General features: G+C 41.3%; 1 protein-coding gene across 1 annotated transcript in view; it reads left to right on the top strand.

The window, feature by feature from the left end:
• The window catches only part of GFRA4 (GDNF family receptor alpha 4), a 320,254-nt gene that overhangs the window by 211,723 nt on the left and 86,332 nt on the right, over window positions 1–22,199 (top strand). The window contains exon 2 of the mRNA XM_075189927.1: window positions 15,026–15,103. Coding sequence (XP_075046028.1) covers window positions 15,026–15,103 — 78 coding nt within the window. The remainder of the gene's footprint in view (window positions 1–15,025; window positions 15,104–22,199) is intronic.

Raw genomic sequence — 22,199 nt, 5'->3', positions numbered from 1 at the left:
ATGCGATATTTGCGTCATTAAGCCCTGCCCCCGTCACTTATCTATTTCGGGGGCGAGAACCTGGAGGTTGCCCTGTTCTCCCGGAAGGTCTCCCATACTGGGAGAATAGACAACTATGGTTTAAAGAAAAGCAGCTAATGAATCTCTAGAGACTGAAGTGTCTTTTACATTTCTGTCTCCATTACTGAAGTCATGTTGTCTTACCTGTCAGTCTTTGATTAAATCTTGGGCTCCATGAAAATGGCCACCTCCATAGGCATCAATACATGGACATAGGATACAATTTCTGAACTGTGTCATCATGCCACAGATGGTGAAGCCAACCACGTCTTGTACTGGCTCAGCATCAGGGAGAATGCCAGACTCTTCAGGGAGTGAGGGAGATCACCCCTATTTCAGGGAGTCTCCCTGACATTCAGGGAGAGTTGGCAAGTATAGGTTATCCAGCTGGATACAGATGAGGATATTTATATAGGATTTTTAGAGGTGCCTCAGAACTCATTTGCAATTTGCCCCAGAACTCATTTCAGAACCGCTGTAAGGAACAATATTGTCTGAGGACTGCTGTCTGTGATCCTTATCTTTTATTTGTCACCTTATTATTTGGTGCATCTATTGCTCTTGCAGTAAGTAAACTGGGGTTGAAACCAGTGAAGAATATTTTATGGTTTATGTTCTAAAGGGAGATTTTGCCGGAGGCTGCAAGTGCTCACTAATTAAATGTATATAAGCTTATTAGATTTAAGCTGTTTCTGTTCGCCTAACACAGACTGGTGGAAAAACAGAGGCAGCGGTCCGTGTAATCGCATGTTGTCAACTTGTTTTCCCAAGTACGATGTCATAAGCTCTCACGCCAAACCGGAATGATTCTTCTTGGGGAACATTTCCAGAAACGAGGGCACACATTGATCAGAGTGTTTACAGGTTCAGCCTCTATGATTCCCATATGGTTAGATTTTTGGAAATATTCATGAAATAAAGTCAATAATGTGTCTTTTACATTCCAAAAAAAACGAATTAAAAATTGAACGCAAATACAAATGTGTCTAAGAGGCAAATAAATAAAAAAAACATAATCTAATTTTTTTGTTATTTTGTTCTTTTAATAATGTTTGTAATTCAAAATCACAATCTACGTATTGAACATGACTCAGATTCTACTAAATCTTAAATGCAACAAACAAAACAAAAAGATGTAAAACACATAGATATGTTATTCTGTTGGTTGGAACCAAGGACAGACCCCACTTCACTGATTAGGTCACACACCGACCTAGCTCTGCTCCGTCCTTAAATTATACTTGTCACTGGGATGCGCTAATTACAGGAAAGAGCTACACTTTGCTGAACTATACACACGTTCTCTTTTAATTGCCTGAACTCTGTCAATCACTACAGCATTCTATTGTTGCTTTAACAAAACCAGACTTCTCTGCTGCAGGACTAATTGGCTGATAGAGTAATATGATCATGGGTCAAGTACCCCTCTCACATAAACTTCTATGGGTAAAGAAAGGGAATATCGCACGTGACATGAAATATACGTAGTGAGTGATGTACGCATACAGGAGACCTGTAGATTCCAGATAACAGGAGCATGGTAGTAATATAAAAGATTGACTATTTAAGTGGGGAAAGATTGCTAATCAGTAGTCATAGCCCCTGACCCTTTAACCAATATTCCCTCCTATGACCACCATCCATGCTGCCCACTCTCTGGGCCTCCAAACAGCACTCAGAAGAGAACTGGAGGTGCTAGGAGCGTGAGGGGAAGAATTAGGGGTAGATTTATTTAAAAAGGAAAAATGGGGGGTGTTGCCCAAAACAACCAATCAGATTCCAGCTTTCAGCTTCCTCTGACCGCCGCCTCACTACTTCACTGATCACCTCCTCTCACTCTCGTCTTCAGGACTTTGCCCGGGCTGCTCCCCTGCTGTGGAACGATCTTCTCCGTTCCATCAGGTTAGCATCTACTCTCAAAGGCTTCATGCGTGCCCTTAAGACTCATTTCTTTATTCAAGTCTATCAGTCCTCCTCCTAACTTTCTTGTCCTGGCTCTGTCCCCTAGCTAGTACCACCCTGTTTGTGTCTCCACCTTCCCTTTAGGATGTAAGCTCTTATGAGCAGGGCCCTCTTTCCTTGTGTGCTCCTTCTACTGTTCCTTCACCCTCTGTACCTCTTGGCCTGCTTCCCTAGCCCTGTTTTCCCTGTTTTATTAATCTTCGGCCTTCTTCTTGCTGATTTCTACCATCCCTTCCACTATCTGTCAGATATAATCTGATTTGCTTTACGCTGTCACCTGTGTTTGTATATATTTGTGTATCATGTTGTGTCTTGGTTCTGTTTTCTGTATATGTAATATACGGCGCTGCAGACTCTTTGTGGTGCCTTATAAGTAAAAGATAATAATAATAATAATAATAATATTCTAGAATTTACTAGATAAATGATATCTAGAATCTGATTGGTCGCTATGGGCAATACCCCCATTTTTCCTTTTTACAAGGTTTTTAGAAGGTTTGATTCATCCGCCCTTTAGTTTGAAAGTGAAATTCACAATTGTAGAGTCCATTTAAGGAGATATATATGCAAAATAGACCCTAAGGTGCGGACACGTTAGGACATAAGGACGTATTGCCAACTTCTTACTATATCTCTCCGGGAGATCCCGGAGGAGAGGTGAAGTGTGAGGATGAAGGGCGCAGGGCACAGCGAATGGCATAATCTTGGCCCCACTTGGCTGCGGGGACAGGGACAAAATGACTTGGTTCACTGCAAATTGAGTCACAGAGGCTCCCATCCTGTCTACTTCACTAGTAAGTGGTTAGGGTGGCCTGCTGTCCTGGCAGTGCGGGAGACCTACCCGGAATTCAGAAGTGGGCAAGTATGTATTAGAATGAGCTTTACTCTGTGGATTTACATCCGCGATACATCAGATGCAGTTTATAAACACAAGACGCAGAATGTATCAGAGTGCGTAATGCGTTTGCAGGTTGTATCTTGGCCAAGACTCTCGTTTGAGATAAACAGCCGGCTTTGCCTGTGATAATTTGAATGGTTTCCAAACCGAGCACAGTAGACATACTTCTCTGCAGCATGATGATGTGATTGCGGCATTGTGCCATGGGGACAAGGGCCAAAATGACGCAATTTGTGGCACCACACCACCCTGCACTTGACCTCCCCTCCAGGATTTCTCAGAGGGAAGTAAGGTTTAGCATCTGGCTACCAAATCTGAACTCAGTGTAGGTATAAATATGTAGAGTGGGTGAAGAACATTAATATTAATTAGTTGATCAAATTATGGCAACCTGTGTGAGAGCATTAAGAAGATAGCTAGGAACTATTGTCCAATCAGCTGCATGGAGGTGGGACTTATTATAGAAGGGGTGGAGCTTGCATTCACAAATCCCATGGCTCTCACCTCAGGTTTAAAGTCAATAGCTACTGAGATCATCTATCCTGTAGGGGGTTAATCAGGGAGTCGTTTAGTTTATTTGGATTTGGTATGTCTAACTCCGCACTGTTATTATAAGAACTGTACCTCAAATTGGTGCAGTGCATACACTCTCGTCTCATAAATACATTATAATGCATATTAATAAATAATATATACCTTTTCAATCATATGCAAAATATTTGTAATTGGCAAGTTGCGATGTCAGACCTTCTAACCCCTTGTACAGCAGCAGAGATGCCCCTCTTATCTAAATTTGTGACAGTTGTACATTCTGGTGAATTGTTCTTATTCAAGCAGGCAGTGTATAATGAGAAATAAAATGTAACCCATTGTCCCGGTGTGTAGTGTGAGGTGCACAGGTTAGGCCGGGCCCCTCAGTATCTAGCTCTGGCTAGCTCATGGGCATGGGTGTAAATTACCAGGGGGTACCTGCACATGCAGGTGTTCTATTACAAAGTCTCTTTGTAGTTGGTGGGACCCAGGTGATGTAATCTGATGTTGCAGTGCAATCAGAAGTCTTAATAATTTGGGCGTCAGACCATCTCTATATGGCATATATATATATATATATATATATATATATATATATATCTAATATATAAAAGCCTAGCGGCGTGTGTTAGTGTGTGTGTGTGTGTGTGTGGAAAAAACTACCGGGTGACAGAGTGCTCAAGCTGCAGCGCCACCTGCTGGGCGGAGTTATATACTACACTGACCTACTAAATTCTTAGCATTATCTAATATATAAAAGCCTAGCGGCGTGTGTGTGTGTGGTGATGAAGATGACAAGAACCTTTTTAACACCTTAAGTAGCTTGATTTGACTAGAATGCATGAGTATCATGCACGGGTTAACTTGTGTATATATATATATATATATATATATATATATATATATACACATCTTTATTTACACACCTTCTTCATTCCAGCACATTCTTAAACTGCTGCATCAATAAATTAAATATATACAGCTTCCTTTCTCCTCCTACATGGATCTTAACTGATACATTATGCACTTTGGTGGTGGGGTGATCATTACCACACTAACTCCTTACTCCTCCTGCATATTACTTCCACTCTTGGTTCAACCTCTCCCTGCTTTGTTTGCAGGCACATTGTGGGCTATTTATATACCTTTCTCCTTAATCCACATTATGATGACTGCAACCTACTTTGACTGCTCCATAAGCACAGACATCTCTGACACCCTCTCTCACAGTGTAGTTTCCAGCCACAACCCACCTTCCTCTGCCTGGGGCTCCTCTATTGTATTGGGGTCTCCGCAGGGTTTCCTCTAGTCTAGAGTTCTGATGCCCCCTCCCCCTTTCCTCCACCCCACCCCCGTAGACCCAGGACCTCCCTCCTCCTCCCGGGTCCTGGTGTTAACTCCTCCTCCCAACCGCCAACCGTCACCCTTCCCTCACCACACAGGTTCTGATCCCCCGCCCATATTACCCTTGTTGCTAAGCAGCCTTTTTGTTGTGTCTCCTCTGGGTTCTAGTGCCAAGCCGCACATTAAGCCCCTGAGAGGTGTGAATAACAATTCCAGAGGGGGTGTTACAACAATAAATGTGGCTCTCTGCTTCCTCGCTGCCAGGTCTCTTCTGCTTCCTGCACTCTGGTCTTAAAGGAACAGCAAAAAGTAGGGACAGGACCCACAGAATCAGACAGTAAAACACTCATGAAAATGGTCAGATACCAAACTGAATTCTTCCTTTATCTCACATCACATCCTTGTACTTTTCAGTCACATTTTATTTAAAGAACTTTACAGTTTGTGTACAATGACATAACATATTCTGTACTGTTTAGATCAGTGTTGGCCAACAGGTGGCCCACCACGCCTCCACCTGTGGCCCCCAAACGACTGCTCCCAATCTCACCTATTGTCAGCTATATTGCCGAGCAGTTATAGTATCCAATTTACATTAATTGCGGTAGTTAAGGTCATTAAAGGTGGAGTTAATGGTCTCCAGTGGTCTGAACCAATATTATCTGTATGGTTGTTGGTTGTCGGATTAGGGTTGTGGCGGTGCATAATGTTGCGCAGTATGGTGGCTCAGTGGTTAGCACTTCTCCCTCACAGCACTGGGGTCATGAGTTTGATTCCCGACCATGGTCTTATTTGTGTGAGGCTTGTATGTTCTCCCCTTTGTTCACGCGGGTTTCCTCCCACACTCCAAAAACAGACTAGTAGGTTAATTGGCTGTTTGCAAAATGACCCTAGTCTCTGTGTGTGTATTAGGCTGCAGAATTGGTGGTGCTATATAAATAGTGATGATGATGGTTGCTAGGAGACGCAAGAAAAAAATATTAGTATAGGTGGAGAGAGAGAGACATAACTTGAAAAACCTTATGGGAAATGAGGATAGAGCAAAACAAGAGAAAAAAAAGTGAAAAATCAGCAAGATAAAGTGAAGAAGAGAAACAGGAGAGTGAGAAGAAAAGAGAAAAAGAGGTTTGGTCAAAAGGGAGGAATGATAAAGAAAAACCAGAAGAGAGGTATCTCATGTTGTACAGCCTTGTATTTACGGTTAGTTTAAGCAATATGAGAGGGGAAGGAGTTTATCGCCAACGAATGCACACGTTACCGCGGGCTTGGTCTACAATTGTGCCTATTGTACCAGATAACGACATCAAAGCAAATGTAAAAATATGAAATCTTCTTTCCTGAAAGTACAGCATTGGAGAGACGAATCCTCGGAAAGATTATTCTCCCATCTTGGAGGTATAAAACAAAGAATATGATTAACGTCTTAATCCCTTATTCAATATTGTGCCTCGGAAAGCCTTTGAATTCCAGCACACGAGTTATTAAGGTGCTTATTTAACTTGCAATTTCAGGGGGCGGATTGGATTTTAGACTTAAGCCGGTTTAGGTGCGAACACATTATGTGTGTGGTAAGCCATTCATAAGCTTCAAATGTCACCTTTCACAAGAGACGTTTAACCTCTGCTGCCCCTTTTTCCTCGTCCTGCCTCTACTAGGATCTGTCGTAGAGACTCTTATCTGCACGACGACCTTTCATCGGGTGTTCTGGGCGACTAGTCGTAGACTGACCCTTTCCCTGTACTCTCAACGCCGTGCAATTTAATGCTTCACCCCCCCCCCGTAACACAAATATATAATCATGTATGAAAAGCAGCTAGGAAAATGCAGAAAGGATGCTGATTGCCTCTCCCACAGAAAGAAGTAGAGGGAATGAGACACGACCAGCGCATTCTGGAAGCTTGAAATAAGGAAAATGTAATTAGAGGCACGGGGAAAGCAACGTGGTGAGCCCAGGCATTAAAAGGAAGCCATTGGTGATAATTGTTCTGTTTAAAAGGATAAATTAACCCTTTAGCTATAAAAAGGCAACACCCATTCTACTACATAAGCCTTAAGCTGGGCATTTTACAGCAAACATCGGAACTCAGCAAGGGAAGTGATACAAATTATATGAAGAGAGATTAAAGATAGTATTAAAAAATTAATATATATAAGACACACTTACCAACTTTTTACTCTATCGCACAGGGAGATCCTGTAGGGGTGGTGAAGTATGAGGACGGAGGGGAGGGGGGGGGGGGGTGGCGTAATGAATCATACCAACTTTGGCCCTACCCTCATAGAATAAAATAACTGGAGCACTTACACAAAGAGTAAATATGCCCACCAGACTCTCATTAACCCATTCTGCAGCAGGCTGTCATGTTAGAAGGAAGTGGCTTCTGTAACTAAACAGGCAGGCAGTGGCTGACAGTTTTGCAGACTTGTTGTGGAAAAATACACTGTGCAGATTGGTGGATTCAGGCACAGGGGCAGGGCCGGTGATGTCACAGCAAGTGGAATGAAGTTCAGATCGCTGTCTTAATGATGTGGGAGGAGCTCCAGTTGTCTGTAGTTATCATTTTTATTGTTAATAATGATAATGATAATAAAAATAATTATTAATATTATGCAGTGTTCTACAGAGAATATGTAATCATTCATATCAGTCCCTGCCCCGTTGGAGCTTACAATCTAAATTCTCCACACAGACTAGGGTCTACCATGTCATATGTATAACAAAGGACACTGTTTTACCTTCATGGTTCCGACCTGGACATTTCATGTAATAGAATAAGCGTTTGTAGCTGTAGAATTTGTGCAGTTTTGCAGTTTTCCTCTGCAAACCTAAACTGGGATAACTCAATATGTTTATTCAGCAATTTCTCTTTTTAGAATTCTTAGAAATGGAAACCCTTTCCTCTCCTTTTAGAAAAAAAGCACTTTTTGCTAAGCTGTAGCAGATTCTTCATCAATTTTTGTAACTTGCAGAGCACTAATTATATTATTGGAGTTGAGAAGAGTTAAAATAACCAAAATGATCAAATTTTGTGGAATTTAGATTATATTGATCAGCTGTGATCTTTTATACACACAATCAGAGGTGTAAGTAGATATTTGTGAGTCCCAGACCAAATCTTTGTAAGTATCCCCATCTCCCAAGGGTGAAACAATACACATGTGGCCTTAGCATCAGCACCCCCTGCTTTTAGGGTAGTGACTTCTTTGTGCACAATTATTTTAATGTACATGAAAGTTTTTCTAATACAACGATTTCAACCACAACTGAATCATTGTTTAATTAAAGGATCGCTTATCAGGAAAACCATTATCAAGAAAGTTATGTGAAACAGATGGGAATAAATGCAAATAATTGATGCTGTTCATTGATTTTGTTCTATACACAGATATGATTACCAAGTATTTCTTTCTTCAGTTTCTCTCAGGAACTTTGCTAAACAATTTAATGTGGGTGGGAATGTCAAGGGAGTTTCTAAATGTGTTTTAGAGATTTTAAGTGTGATGCTCCAAATTATAGAAAAACCTCTTATCTCAAATAGTCCCAAGTATTCTAGGTAATAGATCCAACACCTGGATATCCACCAACAACCAGCATAAATTTATAGGGCTGAGCAGCCAACATTATTAAGTTATTTTAACATCTGTTCTGTTTGCAGTTAAAGATCTGTGTTTTCCATGTTCCGACTGAAGCCTGGTAAAGTGGGTTAATAGGTCCGCAGGGGTATTCTCACTTAGGGCCGGATGCATTTACTGCAGATAAATTTGACACACAGTAGCTGGAGAGGCATCAAATCCAAATCATATTGTCAGGGTGAGCTTAGCGTCTACCATGGAGATGTTGTTACATTATGTTTAAATAAACCTTTAGTAAAGGCAATAGCAAATGGCACAATTGATTAAAAAAAACAATGTTTAAAGTCATGTTATATTGTCATATATTCTTTGTACTATAAAGATTATCACACATTATGCATGCATTGAATTTGTAATTTAGCTTAATGCCATATCCTGTTGCAAAGATTCATCCCAAACCAAATCTGAACCCTAATTAGCATATTTATATTAAAGAAGTAAGCCTAAGAGATAATTTTTTATTTTTTTATTTGAGATTTTGTTTAATAGCTAGGATCATTTGGCTGAACCCCAGGCTGAATCCTGGATTTGGGGCATCCATAAAACAAATAATGAATTTGTTTTTTTTTAATCCAGAGACAATTGTTCATGGGATTATGGGTGCGGAAGAGGTTGTGGATGTGGATACGGTGGTTTCTAGGTAGCACAAGAAAAAATGCTAGGAGAGATGGAATGAGATATGTTACCTTATAGAAAACACAGGTAAAGGATAGAGAAGAAAGGAAGTGGGACATTATGGGAAAATATTACAGAGAACGAGAAGAAAGAAAAACAGTGATAAAGGGAAAGAGGGTGGTTAGAAGTGGGATGAAAAATAGGTATGTATATTATCGTCTTATATTACCAGTATTGGACACAAGAATATAAGACATAATGCACGTTATGAAAGAATTGCATTCAATCATTCTCATTGCACCAAGTCATGAGCCCAATTCAACTGGCGAAATGCGTTGGTACGATTTGCACCTCAACGGACCACAACAGACACAGTTTGCATATATTTTTATTCTTCTATCTATCATACATGTATTTCATATTCATAGCTGTTTTGGATGTTCTTTACTTTGTAATATTCCTAATCCTATTGATATGTGTCACATATTATGCTTTAACATTTGTTTTCCAACTCTTGCTGATATTTAGCTTCAAATCATACAGTACTTTCATAACCTGCATGATATCTTATGTCATTGAAATCTGAAATGTCATCTTATTTCATGATATCATTATTTAATTTCTATTCACACTCCATCCTGTTCCCTGCGATCGGCCAATGACCGTCGCCTCTCCTTCACCCTGATCAAATCCAGAATCCAACATTTCTCCCGGGCTGCCCCCCTCCATTGGAACGAACTCTCATGCTCCATCCGACTGTCCCCTAATTTGTGCACCTTCAAACGGGCACTCAAAACTCCTCCAAGCCTACCAGCCATCCACCTAACCCTCTCTCAATGCTTGACTACCTCACCCTCGCTCATCCCCTGCCCGCTACTCGTTCCTCTTGTGCTTGATCCCCTCTTCTGACCCCATTTGTGCCTCCTGTCTGTTTGACCTCCGTTTAGGATGTATTGCGAGCAGGGATCTCATTCCTCATCTTTCTTTTATTCTTCTGCTCCAACTTCACTGTGCTAGCTATGTTTGGAACGTTTGAAGTCCTAGGGGTAAATGTATCAAGCTGAAAATTTTCTGGCGGGTTTGAAAAACCAATCACATTCTAGATATCATTCATTCAGTACATTATACAAAATGACAGCTAGAATCTGATTGGTTGCTATAGGCAACATCTCCACTTTTCAAACCCGCCAGAAAACTCAGCTTGATACATTTACCCATTGGTATTATTTTGTTTAAAGTTCTGTACTGTTTTACCCTGTATGGTCCAATGTCTATTTTCTGTACGGGGCTGCGATAATTTTGTGGCACCCTATAAATAAAAGATAATAACAATAATTATAATAAAAATAATAATAATAATAATAATAATAATAATAATAATAATAATAACTGCTGTGTTCAATACTGTTAATATCGGGAGACTTAGTCCGTTTTATGATGCCTTGTACTGGCCAACTCCACAAACCCATTGCTTTTTCTCAGCAACAACTCTATGGACCCTTAACTCCGTTCAACAATATTCCAGACCAGGCGCACAGGCGGCCGCATCACATGACACGCGATGCAGCTGCGTCATTGATGATGCGTGTCATATGATGCGGCCGCCTGTGCGGCCCGAACAGCGGTCACTCTGAGCGGCCCAGGGAACCAATGCCCCCCTGCCCCCCGGGCCAGTCCGCCCCTGTTCCAGACCTCCATTCATAGAGCATCAATATAGTCCAGACAGAGGTCCATGGTAACCTAAGCTAAGTATCACTAATATCAGATTTACTAGTGGAGGACACACATATCACCTCCCATTACATTACTAAACATTGGGGAGTCTCCAGAGTCAGGAGTAGTATTGTTATTGTACATGTTGTCCTGATGTTTACCTAAAATTGCCTTTTTACCTTTTCACAAATACACTTGAGAAATATTTTTTAAGTCCGACATTCCTTTCTTCTTGTTTGCAATAGCAATCCGGCCAAATCCCTGCTTCGTACGTGAGCTAGCAAGCTCACACCTGCTTCTGCAGATCCTTAGTGGATAGCGTTCAAAATAATTCCTATAAAATAATTCCTTTTAAGGCTTAAGGTTAAACGAGCTGCAGACCCAATGTACCAGCGCAGTCCAGGATTATGCACAGGCAGAGGAAGATAACTCTTTCATTTTGATAAGGATTCACATTAGCATGTGTTTGTTTTGAGATACTGGCTGGTATGTAGATACATGTAAATAGTTTTCTTATTGAGATTTTTTCCTGCTGGACAGAAACACATTTAAGATAAAAGCCAAGGAGGGGGGGGGGGGAACGGCGTTGGAAAAATATGACATTTGCATTCAGAGACCAGTAAACAGACACCTAAAACCTCTCCGTTCTTATTGACACACTAGTGCGAAATTCTAAACCTAGATGCAGGGAACAGCTGTGGAAGTGTAATTTTAGGAAAACACAGGACACAGGAAATCAATGCAGGGAGGAGGTAATTGGTCCATACTTCTATCTATGACATGTTGAGTAAGTGGTTACAATAAAACAGGAGCAAAACTATATGGAGCATAGAGAGGAGACTGCCTGCATTATGCTGCCATGCTTGAAAGTCACATTTGTGGGAATCTGGATATATTAGACAGAAGCTTTTAGCTTTGCATTGTGAGAGGAGCGCGGCGGTTTGGTGGTTATCAAGGGGAAGATTCCATTATTAAATTCATAAACTGAGCAAGGTGACCAGAGTCTTATTGGAGAGTCTGTAATACAGTAACTCAGCCGTCATTGCATTATCTTGTCATAAAATATCACCCAAAAATAGGGACCGTTTGCAAAGAAATTAACCAGAATGGCCCTGTGCAAAAGTTGTTTCCTGCTTTTGTTATGAAGTGAAGATTTGTTACTCCAGCTTTATCAGACACCTGCATAGGTACATGAAATAAATATGTAAGCTGAGTGGGACGTACCGGACACCAATTTGTGTGAAATTGTTCAGCACATACACAGAAAGTGGGCGCACGCATATGCGGACTATTCTGGCACTTATGCCCACCTGTGCCTGGATAGATGGAATGGGGAGGGAGGAGCATGCAAACACAGGCTGAGTACAGTAACAGCACATACGCGTAAGTGCTGCTCAAGTATACCTGCAGAAACATGCATATACCCCCTTACCTCCCAACCGTCCTGATTTAGATGGAAGAGTCCCAATTTGAGGGCTCTGTCCCACTACCCCTATTGGGACAGCTTTGTTTCCACTTGGTGCAAAAATGTGGACGTATTCTGTTCACTGGTGAACGGGTGTCGTGCACACAGCAATGAATGGATTTGAAGGGGAGGGGAGGAGAGAGGGAGGAGAGGGAGAGGGAAGGAGAGGAGAGGAGAGGGGAGAGGAGAGAAGAGAGGGAGGAAAGGAGAGGGGAGGAGAAGAGAGGCAAGGGGAGGTGAGGGAGAGGAGAGGAGAAGGGAGAGGAGAGGAGAGCGGGAGAAGAGGAGAGGAGAGGAGAGGAGAGAAGAGAGGGAGGAAAGGAGAGGAGAGAGGGAGGGGAGGAGAGAGGGAGGAGAGAGAGAGGAGAGGAGAGAGGGAGGAGAGGAGAAAGGGAGGAGAGGAGAGAGGGAGAGAGGGTGGAGAGGAGAGGAGAGAGGGAGGATAAGAGAGAGGGAGGAGAGGAGAGAGAGAGAGGAGGAGGAGAGAGAGGGAGGAGAGGAGAGAGGGAGAGGAGGAGGAGAGAGGGAGGAGAGGAGAGAGGAGAGGAGAGGGGAGAGGAGAGGAGAGGAGAGGAGAGGAGAGGAGAGGAGAGAGGGAGGAGAGGAGAGGAGAGAGGGAGGAGAGGAGAGAGGGAGGAGAGGAGAGGAAGAGAGGAAGGAGAGGAGAGAGGGAGAGGAGGAGAAGAGAGGCAAGGAGAGAACAGAAGAGAGGAGAGGAGAGATAGAGGGGAGAGAGTGAGAGGAGAGAAGAGGGGAGAGGAAGAGGGAGGAGAACGGGGGAGAGATAGAGAGGAGGAGAAGAGAGGAGAGAGGGAGTGGGAGGGGAGTATGGTGCATCCTAGTGCTACAAAAGTGCTAGGCATGCCCTAATTTGTACATGCAGGCACAATACACAAAAGCATTCCACAGTCAACATACAAGAAAATATAGGATGTAGTGAATAATTTTGGTAGAAAGTTCAACTGTCATCATAATTTTATTTGTGTCTGTTTTTTACATTTATTTTAGTGTGTGACACAGCAAGACAGTGTCAGAGCCAGTATGTATGACATACACATCTATTAATTAAATGGGATGAAAGTTATATTTGAAACAGAAATGGAATACAAGTTCTATAATGGGGCCAAACGGCGTTGTCCCTTAATGGCTTCTGTCAGCACCAGGCCAATTAAGGGATGCTGCTAGTGCCCTTATTAATAGGGATGCATCACTTTGCCTACATGGGCATCATCAATGAAGCACATCGCTGGTACAATCATGGGTAACCGATAGCATTCTCAGTGGCGGCAATCTTGTTCTATTCGGCAGGGGCACTGCTGGAATAATGTGGTAGGACCCTGCTGGGTTTATTGTGTGGGATCTGTTAAAAATGGTAGATTGGTGGCGTATTTTGCCAATTTTGCATTTTTATGTACATCATAGATACTTCTGTAGGGATAATTAGACCTCAGTAAATAAATGACTATATTTGCCTATCCAGCCCAGAGATTCTTGACTTCTTGATTTTGTCTGTGAATCCGCTTTGTGACCCTACGTTCATTCCGCAGTAATAACACGACAATGCTGTTTTTATTGCTTTAATTACTGCTTTCTACAAATGAAAAATTTTATTTAATTTAAAAAAAAAATATGAATAGAAACTTGAAGAATTGTAAAATTAAAATATGATGTATAGTTATTTCATGACTTGGCAGTATATAAGGTTGGCAATGAGAAGGTCCAACCTAATTGGATTGGTGGCCCATATTTTTGGTCCTGATCCAAAGACAAACACCCTAATCTAGACAAAGAATAATGAATTAATGAGTAGAGTAAAAAAATACAAAACACATTTTGACCTTTTTGTCCACCGATAGATAATTGGATGACTTGGGAAAAAAAGAAACTGTTTTTATGACCTCCTGTCTATCATTTACTTGGATAGTCTTAGACAGGTCAGAAAGCCAACTCAGATTAAGGTTGGAAAGTGTGAACTCTGTTGCGTTTAATGAAAATATACTACAGTTGAGCTCAGTCTTTTTATTAAAGATCTAGATCTTCCCCTGGTACTCACAGAATGATCCTGTTGCTTGGCACAAGCTCTGAGCAACGGGATCAATGTCCAATTTAGCCACCAACGTAGGTTGGCCAAATTCGGCAAGATCTCAGTGCTTTTTCATGTAGCACACAAATACGTGATAGTTTTATTTTTATACTGCAATTTAAAGTTGACCTAGAACATGCCCGACCCCAACTATAAATCTGTCCTCACATTATAAATTTACCTCCCCCTCCAATGCAACGTTAGCTTGCCAAGGTGCCAGTTTGCTCCTTTTTTCTGCTTTGCTCCTAGCTCAGCAACAGGCCCTGTACATTTAAATGTGCCATCAGCTTCGTACGCTGAGTATTTTAAACTTGCAGCTCGTTGCACTCATAACATGTTGTTTGCAGCTTTATATAAACCTGTATATACATTGTGTATATTTCATTTACTTTTATCTTTTCGAATGCTACTAGCGGCATGTCGTTATTGAATACCTAAGTGTGCTGCTATGTTGAAAATATCACTTTGTCTATAAACAAAAAAGACTGTTCCTTTCTTCTATCCCTCCTTTTTCTTTTGTAAAAGGCGCTTTTTTTCTGGTTTGGATAAGTGTCGCTGTAGGATAACGCCATTGGCTTTGCCATTGCAATTGTAAAATAAAGGAGCAGATTTAATTGAATCAGCAGGACCAGGGTTAAACTTCCTCCGTTTGTAACATAATTAATATACGTTATTTCCCTACTTCTGATAAGCTTTTTTTATTATCCCCATTTTCTTCCAGCTTCGAGCAGCGGTCAGCGAGGCAACAGGAGAAAAACAGCGTCAGAAATCTCTGCAAGCAACAGACAAAAGACAAAAGGTTTCTATATGGATTTATTTTGCTAATTGTATCTCTAAGCTGTAAAGTGCTTCTTTATGCCTAAAAAAAAAAAATGCAATTGTTTCCATTGAATAGCAAAATCAATGTCTTGCGCCTGGGAGGCAGGTATCTATTCTCTGGATAAAAACACGGAGCTCATTTGGTATTTACAGTGTTGGTAAAGAATTTTCACGTAAGAACCCGGTGACAATGTGAATAGAAATTGTAATGACTTTTTTTTTTCCCTGCAAACCTATTATCTCTGCAGTGCATTAGAGTATAATCTTTGAAACATGTGTCAGGCATAGAAGCCTAGAAGTTTGCCAATCTATATGTTTATCATTATGTGACTCTCCATTCTATTGCTTTTCCATCTGGCTGTCATCGGGAGACTTAGCGCAGTCTGCAATATATCCCCCACGCTCTCCCGTGAAATTTATAAAAGTGCCACAACGCTCCGTCCCTGGCTAGGGAAACAGGCTACTTACTAATTTAGCTAGGCAACCTGGAACGGGGAGATAAGATGTCACCTTTTACGATAAAGACATACATTGCAGCCGCAAACCCAATGAATAAGTAAATTAAATTTTCTTTAAAAAAAAAAAAAAATCCCAAACTGGTTAATCAACAGAGAGGAGCGATCATGAAGTCGGAATAAATTTAAGCTCATAAAGTAAGATTTGTTGTATACGGACACCTGTCTAGCACTGAATACGTTTAACTCATTTTTATTTTTATCTTTTTTATTTTTTTAAAAAATTCGCATTTAGTCCTGGCAATGTGCATAAATTTACAGCACAAAAAGGTTAACACTGATTCATAAGAAGATTGTAGAGTGAGGATTCTGGTCTCCAGTATATCGCTCTGTTAGCGGGCTTGCTGGAAGTGGTTTGAGGGATATATTTAAAGAGTGGCCAGGGGGATTTCATGGCAGCTGAATTTATGCGATGGAATGTAACAGCCAAGCCTCATGTAAATATTCATATGTATAATGAGTATTTATTTCTGTCCTTTGCAAGTGAACAGGCAACAGAAAAAAGTACAAACTAGTTTAAAAGCTTTCGTACCTTCAGCTAACTCTAAAGGCTAAATCCACTTTTACTTAACCCCAAAATCGGAGAATTTGTGGGGGGGGGGAGCACATGTCAAGAACCCTTTGAGTGAAGGAGAACTCAACCATCTAACACAGCAGTGGCTTTCTTTACCTACTTTGCCAACCAGGAACAGCACAAACTGAAACTGACTCCCTTCTCCTTTTGGTCATTTTGTTGTGTCGCTGGAGAGGGTGCATTGTCCCAAAATGCAGGATCCTTGGCATGAGACCCCCACACAGGGGGAAGAAGGGACGTTAGGTAAAACATGCATTTCTTGTGGATGTATCCTTAATCTGTTTGTTCACACTTGCCCTCCAGCTGCTTTGTACTAAATAAGTAGTGCTCTGTTTTTGGAGAAATGCGGCGCCATATGTAATATTTAGTTATATGTGTAGCTTACAATAAAGTGAGCTGTGTGGCATTAGCTTAATGAAGGCTGAGAGTGACGAAAAACAGGCATAAGGATCCAATCCCTCTAAGCATCTGAAGAACCGGGCACAGGTTTAGCCGAAGTGGTCAAAAATAGCAAAATTATTATTGCTATTAAAGCCATTTATGCAGCTTTTATTTCATTTTAAAAATATATCTAGTAACATTTACTAAAAATTACTGATAGCTGCTGTATTATTCAATACTCATAATCCCAATTTCCTCTGTTTCACCTCCTCTTTAAATAGGGTTTTAAAATGCTTTTGGAAAAACAGGTTCAGCCCAGGTCACTGATTTGTGACATTTGATAGACGGTCTGCAATTAGAGGGGGCTTGGCAGGTTGGGTAACACAAAGAGATGTGGTGCATGAGGATGGCGCCTGTTGTTTACCAGTAACTGGGAAGCAGGATCCGCGGGTCAGACATTGGTGTTCTACTAAGAGATAGGCAACTGCCGACTGACCCAAAAAGAAGAGTTCATGCAAGTGTTTCAAACTGGTAAATTATGTAAGTGGTGAGTTACAGTGTTGAGTGTTGGATTTGGATGGGGTAAATCTCAGAAGCTTTGCGCAGGGGAAAATGCAGGATTTGTAGAGGGGAGTTTCCACACCACGCCGCCAGTGGGCATGGCCAGCATGCATGGGGGCGTGGCTATAATATTAGACAGTGCTTGGCTGCTCTCCAACCCTTCCTATCCCCATAATATACATGGGCCATGCTGCATGCACTACTGTTAGCTGCACACAGTTCTCCCTTTTCAAGCAGAGCCGTGTGAATTGGGGGCATGGTCCAGCCACCTCAATTATACAGTGCCCCAGGCTTGGAGGGGGATTTCCAGGCACTAGAACCCCCCCCACCCCTCGGTTTGCCTATGTTTTGGTAACCTAAGACCCATGAGGAAATCCCTAACATTAAACGAACATCATGTCTTGCTTTTTTGGACTGAACAAAGTTTGGATCACATTGGTTTTCCAGGCTTACAATTAGTGATCAATACATTAATGTGAGGCTTACACTGTCATTACATAGATCCCCCATTTTTGGAATAGCATCCTAATATGTCCCTTTTTCACCTACATTTGAGTACACAGGAGTGGTCTATAATGTAATGTAATATAATAAAGTCTAACCCAACAATATAGTATAGACCAGGCAGATTGCTTATATGCTTTGCCCACTGATACAACAGGTAAGCACAGGACTGTGGGTTGAATATAATTGCAAATGCACAGCTGATCTGTTATATCTAAAGAGCAATGATAATGAAGGAATCTCTCGGTAGAATGTCCTGAAGGTGGAGTGCCCCTTTAAGGAAGTGAAGACGCACCTGCCATAGCTGCGTATTTTTTTTTACCTATCCGCCAAAATTCTATAACAGAAGACGTTATTAATTGTCTAGAACATAATGTAGAGATGGCAGTTTATAAGAATGACAGCTGTTAGATATTATACTGACTTTATTCTTTAAATGCCCCTGGGAGTGAAAGAGACGTCATGTAAGTGAGCGATCAGAGGTTATCACGCCGCAATTCAGGTATATTGACAGCATCTCATCAATTATGTACTTATTACACATTACTCTGATGACATATACTTATTGAGAGATATCACAGACAGCCATCAAGTCACATGGAAAATGTTGTGTACAGTGATCTACTTAGGATAATTTTACAATCTCAGGTGACAATAATAAAACAATCATCCCTCTTGCTCAGGCATATGCTGTAAGCAAACAGATTTGTCCTCTAATAAGCTCACAGTAAAAGTCTTATAAATGAAAACACTGTAATTGTTTTTGTTGTACATTGATAAAGTTGGTGATTAACCCTTCTTTAGGAATTCTCCTGCAAAAGTCATTCATTTCAAAAGTAAATTTGCCTAATTACACTGGAATAACTTCTGATACTTGAAGTAAAACTTCTGCTTAAAATTGCCTGTTGATAACTCAAAACTATACTGTTGCTGCTATTTGACACATTGTGACCACATGACCTCCCTTAGCAACATTTGTTGCTCTGGAAAGAACCCATGCGGTCCACAATCTGTTTCCATGGTTACAGGTGTTGCGGTGAATTTTCACAACATATCTGTCAAATTGCATACACAACTTGCTTTTGAATTATTAACAGGTGAGTTTCCCGATTGATCACAGGTTACATTAATCCTGTTACATCACAATAGTGATATCATCAGAGATTTCCACCTGAGTTAGGGATGAGCATATAGCTGTAGGAAGATCTGTCTCAGATCTACCCTGCCTTTCAGCACTGCTAGCTCCAGTGTATCCTGGATCGTACAATGGCTGAAATGTTATCTGCTGCCAGATGTTGTTTCTCATCTCTCAATCTCCATCATATCTTACATGACATATTTTGATGTTCCTATATTTGGGGCAACATTCCAGGGTTTCACTAATTGGATTAAAGTAGATATAGTAATCTCAATCTCCACTGTGAGCCACACTCGCTCTTCTTATTTCAGCTGTGCCCTCTTCCACTTAGAATGTAAACTCTCTAATGAGCAGGGTCCTTCATACCCTTTGTTTTTATGTACGTGTGTATTTTGTCTACCTTGTGTGCTCCTGTTTCATGTATGTCATGTTTTCCCTACTGTCCGATGCTGCGGAGCACTGTGGCTCCTTGCAAATCTATATTAATAATAATAATAATAATTATATAGGAAGCATGGGCAAAGGTAAATTTTCTGCTAATTACATTAATACATTACTATAATTACCCTGTCTTTCTTCGGGGGAAGTTTCAGCTCCTTTCCATAGATAGCAGTGTCCTAAATTAACTTAACTGGTTACAGTAATTGCCACTATTCTCTTACAGACACAGTGATTGTGTGAGCCGAAATTTAGAGGTTCCCCCTTAGACAAACACTCAGGGCTTGTAGCACTAGGTGCACTAGAAAATATGTGTAGTGTAGCACATCTAATAATTACTTACTTAAAATGATTGATAGCTGTAGAGGAATTTGGGGCCTTAAAACCCACTAAAACAAATTTTAGGCTTGTCTTTGTTTTCATTTACCAGTTATAGCATTATTTAAATCAGTAATCCCAATTAGATTTTTTTTTCCTTTAAATAGAAAATGAATTACTTTGTAAGCATTTTGTATTAGCTATATTCCTGCAAGTCATTATTATTTTTCAAAAGCTCTGTGGTTGGCAAACACAAATGACTGCCAGACACAGACACAGTCAATCTGCTACACAGACACAGGCTCACAGCTCTCAGCCTGTCATGTCCTGGCAGAAGGGCGAGACGGTGGATGTTGCAGTGCCTACAGAGTTCAGAGGGGTGTTCCAAAGCCTCTCTTCTCACTACATCATGTGTGATGTGACTGTGGTTGCCATGGTAGTACAGAATCATAAATCATTAAAAAAAAAGAAAACAAAACAAGGGAAATGGTAAATACCAACATTCTTCTTTTAGTTTGCTTCAATGATTTATGATAAAAAAAAAACACTCCTGATTTTTAGATGGGATAACTGCTTTAAGTAGAAATTGTCTAATTGACAGGTTCTTTAAAGTGTTGTATTTTTAGAATAATGTTCACAATTGAAACTGTGAGTTTTAGCTTTTATTTTTGTTTCTCAGCTGTTTTACGATACCGTCCCTTTACCTGTGGTTTATTTTTATAATAAATTTGTCAGCAGAAGCTGGAAACAGGGGCGGATCTAGGAAATTATTATACCCCGGGCGATGTAGGGGGGGGCGATTTAGGCCCCACCCCCTTTCCGACTTCTAAGGCTGCCGGCGGCTGCACAGTATGTGCAGGTCCGTTCAGCAGTGACAGTGTGCTGTCCCGCTGCTCTGATTGTGTTTAAAACTCAATCAGAGCAGCCGGGCAGCACACTGTCACTGCTGAACGGACCTGCACAGTGTGTAGCTGTCGGCAGCAAGCCCCTGCTAGGGGGGGCGATCGCCCCCCCCCCCTGGATCCACCACTGGCTGGAAGTCATCTTGAGCATCACCCGGCTCTCTCTAGATTCCGTCTCACAACCTCTCACACACAGACGACCTAAACCAGCCGTGATTTCATACATGGATCAATCATATACTTTTTCTCTAGTGGATTTTTGGAAAGCAAAAAATGCAGCTCCCACGTAACAAAAGAGAAATATATTGTAAAATACCTAAAGTGCAAATGTTATTACAGAATTTACAATCCCGACACTAAAGACTAATGGAGGAGTTTCTCCATATTCACCTACACATCAGACGAAAAAAAGATAAATAAAATAGGGACAGATGTAATCTCACAAAATAAAATCAATTATTTTTATTAATATTATTATTATTATCATTATTATTACCCTTTATTTACAGGGTGTCTCGTGTGGTTCGAAGTGCAATACAGAGGGAAACAAGACAGTACATGGAATAACAGTACAATACAGTAAACACTACAAATAACAGCTACTGGGGTACAAGGGGTATATTCAGCGCAGGGTGAAATCTGTGCCCATTAATGTGGGTGCAGCTAACAGGTTTAGAGCCAATGAAAGAGGTGCAAAAACAGTAGAGGAGAGGAGTCATTGGGCAGAGAGTCCAGGGAGGTGGTGAGCAGTGTGGCTGGTGAGCAAAGGTTATAGGTAATGAGAACAGGAGGGAAGAGGGTCCTGCTCACAGGAGCTTACAATCTAAAGGGAAAGGGGCAGACAAATGGGGGTGAGTCAAGGTAAGGGGATCTGAGGGCAAGAAGCCTTGGTGGGAGGGATGGAGGATGAAAGAGAGTGAGTTATACTACATGGTGAAGTGGATGACTGGGAGGCTTTTCTAAATGGTGGGTTTTCAATGACCGTTTGCAGGGTTTCCCAAACCCAGTCCTCAGGGCTCCCCAACAGTGCAGGTTTTCCATATCTCCTTGCTGGAGCACAAGTGTATTCATTACTGACTGACACATTGTAACAGATCCACAGGTGGTCCTAATTATGCCACATGTGATCCGGAAAACCTGCACTGTTGGGGAGCCCTGAGGATTGGGTTTGGGAAACCCTGGGCTAGGGGATAGTCTGATAGAACGAGGGAGATTGTTCCAGTGGTGGATACGTGAGTGAGATGTGGTTACCAGAGGGGAGGAAAGGTGACGGTCATTGGACAAACAGAGAAGGTGGGAGGTATGGAGATGAGGTCGGAGATGTAGGGAGCAGTGGAGTTAGTTAGGGCCTTGTCTGTGAGGAGTTTGAAGAGGATTCTGTATATATAAAATGTGTAGAAGTTTAATTGGGATGTTTTTGCCTGGTAGGAAGACCTACTAATGATCAAAGTGACAGTGTTTGTCCTTGTTAAGGTACAATATACCAATATAATAGCTCACAATTTGCATTTATGGCTTTGTTAACAAGGAATTTGATGTTCTCCGGCCCCATGATTCAAGCAGATAGAGGTGATCTATGTCTGTAAAATTAATTCCCAAACGGTGATCTGTAAACACAACCGAGGGAATCAACCGAAATCCTAAACCAAAGAGTTCCCAGAATAACTCCTTTCACTATGGACAACAGAAGTGCATTGGGTAACGGTTTGGAAGCCGCCTATAGGTACCAATTGTCTTGTGGATGC

The sequence above is a fragment of the Mixophyes fleayi genome, chromosome 1 (genome assembly GCF_038048845.1).
Source record: "Mixophyes fleayi isolate aMixFle1 chromosome 1, aMixFle1.hap1, whole genome shotgun sequence".
In the NCBI taxonomy this organism is placed as follows: Eukaryota; Metazoa; Chordata; class Amphibia; order Anura; family Limnodynastidae; genus Mixophyes; species Mixophyes fleayi.
The sequence above is the reverse complement of the archived record's forward strand: the minus strand, read 5'-3'. Positions and strand labels throughout refer to the sequence as shown.